The 2,500-nt window shown below is 35.5% G+C and overlaps 1 protein-coding gene across 1 annotated transcript in view; it reads right to left on the minus strand.

Annotated features, from left to right (window-relative positions):
* Window positions 1–2,500, minus strand: part of LOC144958320 (F-box/SPRY domain-containing protein 1-like) — a 15,278-nt gene that overhangs the window by 12,368 nt on the left and 410 nt on the right. Inside the window, exon 2 of the mRNA XM_078890219.1 lies at window positions 810–819. Coding sequence (XP_078746345.1) covers window positions 810–819 — 10 coding nt within the window. The remainder of the gene's footprint in view (window positions 1–809; window positions 820–2,500) is intronic.

Consider the following 2,500-nt stretch of genomic DNA (forward strand, 5'->3'; position numbering starts at 1 on the left):
ATTGTATCGGCAAATAAAAAAAAAAAACCTGAGTGACCTTATTTTACGCAATAAAATAATTTAACTGAATAAATTTCCCTTTATTCCCTTTATTCAAAGGTGAACTTTTTTGTCTCTATGATCCAATTTCCAAGGGAAGACTGGAATAACCCAGGCGTCAGCCGCAGTGCAGTACCGCAAACTGAGTTACGGCGAAGTGACTTGCACAAGGCCGCACAGCGCAGCCGATATTCGTACTCGGTACCCTCTGGCTACGAAGCAAAGACCGTACCTCTGAGCCACGCTGCACCTGTAATTCCTTACCATTTCCATCCTACATTCAATCGTCGGGGTCCTGTTCAATCCCGCCTAAGACGGTTTTGAGTCGACGAGGCATATATTACTATTATCTTTATCTATTGAATTTAACCATTTTTGTGAGACGAATAAAATAAACATCAAAGAATTTGAACAAAAAAATTAGATGATTTCCGTTTTGCGATTTAATGTTGTTGTATTTATTATTTTTTTTACTAAATAGACCCACGGATTATCAACATATCAATACTGAAATTAATTTTTATTTTTTAATTATTTTATTAGCTGGGGTGGGGGTGGAGGGGGTTGTTTGTTTGCTTTTTTTTTTTGTTTTTTTTTTGTTTGTTTTTTTTTGTTTTTTTTTTTTTTTTGGGGGGGGGAGGGGTGTGTTTATTTATTTATTTTTTTTTTTTTTTTTTTTGGGGGGGGGGGGGGGGTTTCTTTATTATTTTTTTTTTCAATATTCTAAAGTGCAATTGGTCTCGATTATTTTCCATCCATTTTATACTCACCCAAGACTTCCTGTAATAAAGAAAAAAGAGAAAAAATGTTATTCATTTCAGATTATAACTCCTAATTCCAAATGTTATTATTCTATTAGTAGAAGACACGGAGGATATTTTGAACATTATTATTGGCACATTACTTTTGTGTGCTAGTTATTTGTGTTTATGTCATTAAAAAGTGAGCTTTTATATAGCGCAATATCAATTAAACGCGCTCAAAGCGCTTTATAAAGGGTCCCTGACCAACAGCAACACGTAACAAGTAGAACGAGACATGGCGCAAGTTTTTAAACTGTTAACGGCCAGATACTCATTTTATACCTGTGTACGGTGAGAGAATGTGAGTAAAGAGCCTTTCTCCAAAAAACTCAACTATGCGCCGAGCGAGGCTCGAACCCATGACCTTCCGATCCGAAAGCGAGTGTCATACCACGAGACCACATAGCCGTGATTAGGAAAATACCCAACGCACTGCTTTGTCAGGTTTGGTTATATAATTTGTCGTACACTGAAATGTGTCGACGCGATGTTACTTCCAGTGGCCTTGTTATTCGAAACTCTTTTGTTATTGTTTTTAGGCCCCTGGTTGGGTGAATAGTTCTCACTTAACCCTCTCCTTACCACCTACAGCAAAATTTCACATTTGTTACGACACAATACACACTTTTTCTTATTCAGATTTATTTTGTACATCACAAACTTTAAAGAATGATCTTTGTTTAATTAATAAGAACATAAAGTTATTTTGTAGAGAGCTTGTTTGAGTTTAAAATATCAATTTTCCTGCTTGGTAAGCCCTGTAATTTTAGGATAATATTGAATATCATCGGTAAGGAGAGACTTAAGAACCCGAAACAGTAAATTTTTGAGGTTTTATCATGAATATTTTTGTATGGTGGTTCCATTCATCTGGCGAATAGACAAGTGAGTATTTTACCTAAATGTGTAGCATCATTTCTTGCCCATCCTGATGAAACGAACCAATGAGAACAAAACTATGATTAAACTCAAACGTTTAGTCATATTATTGTTTTAATTAGTGAGAACTAATCACCCAATGGTTATCTCAAAACATCCGCCAGGCGAATGGAATATAGTGAGAACTACTCATAAAAAACAAAACAAAAAAACAATAACACCGAGCTGAGTGACGCCAATGTCGTTCTATCTATAAATGTTTCCACAGTTCCTTTTATAACTTATATTTACCACATTAGTTTTATATGTTGTTTCAATTCATCTGGCGGACCGAACAAGCAATTCACTTTAATGCATAGCACCAATCGACGACTGCATAATTTAAGTAAGCTACTCACAACATCTAACCGCCAGATGAAACATACCAACGCACAAAACTATAATTAACCATAAACGTTATTGATATAAAATCTTCGTGAGTACAAACCACCTGGCTGGTTGTCTAAAGACAATAAATAGCCAAGTGACGTCAATTTCGTTCCTTCTATAGATGCCGCTCGTTTATAAAAAATCTCACAACATTGCCAGCCAGATATAGATAACCTATCAACACACAAAACGATGTATAACCTTAAACGTTTATAGTCTGATTGATACAATTTAGAAAGAACTTCTCATAAAAATGGCTGGCGAAGAACAATAACAAAGACCTGAGTGACGTCAACTTCATTCTATCTGTTGCCTATTTGAACAAATTCCCCTTTTTCCCTTTTCTTGGG

Source organism: Berghia stephanieae, chromosome 12 (assembly GCF_034508935.2).
Source record: "Berghia stephanieae isolate SIO BIC M18660-M18661 chromosome 12, UCSD_Bste_1.3, whole genome shotgun sequence".
NCBI lineage: Eukaryota > Metazoa > Mollusca > Gastropoda > Nudibranchia > Aeolidiidae > Berghia > Berghia stephanieae.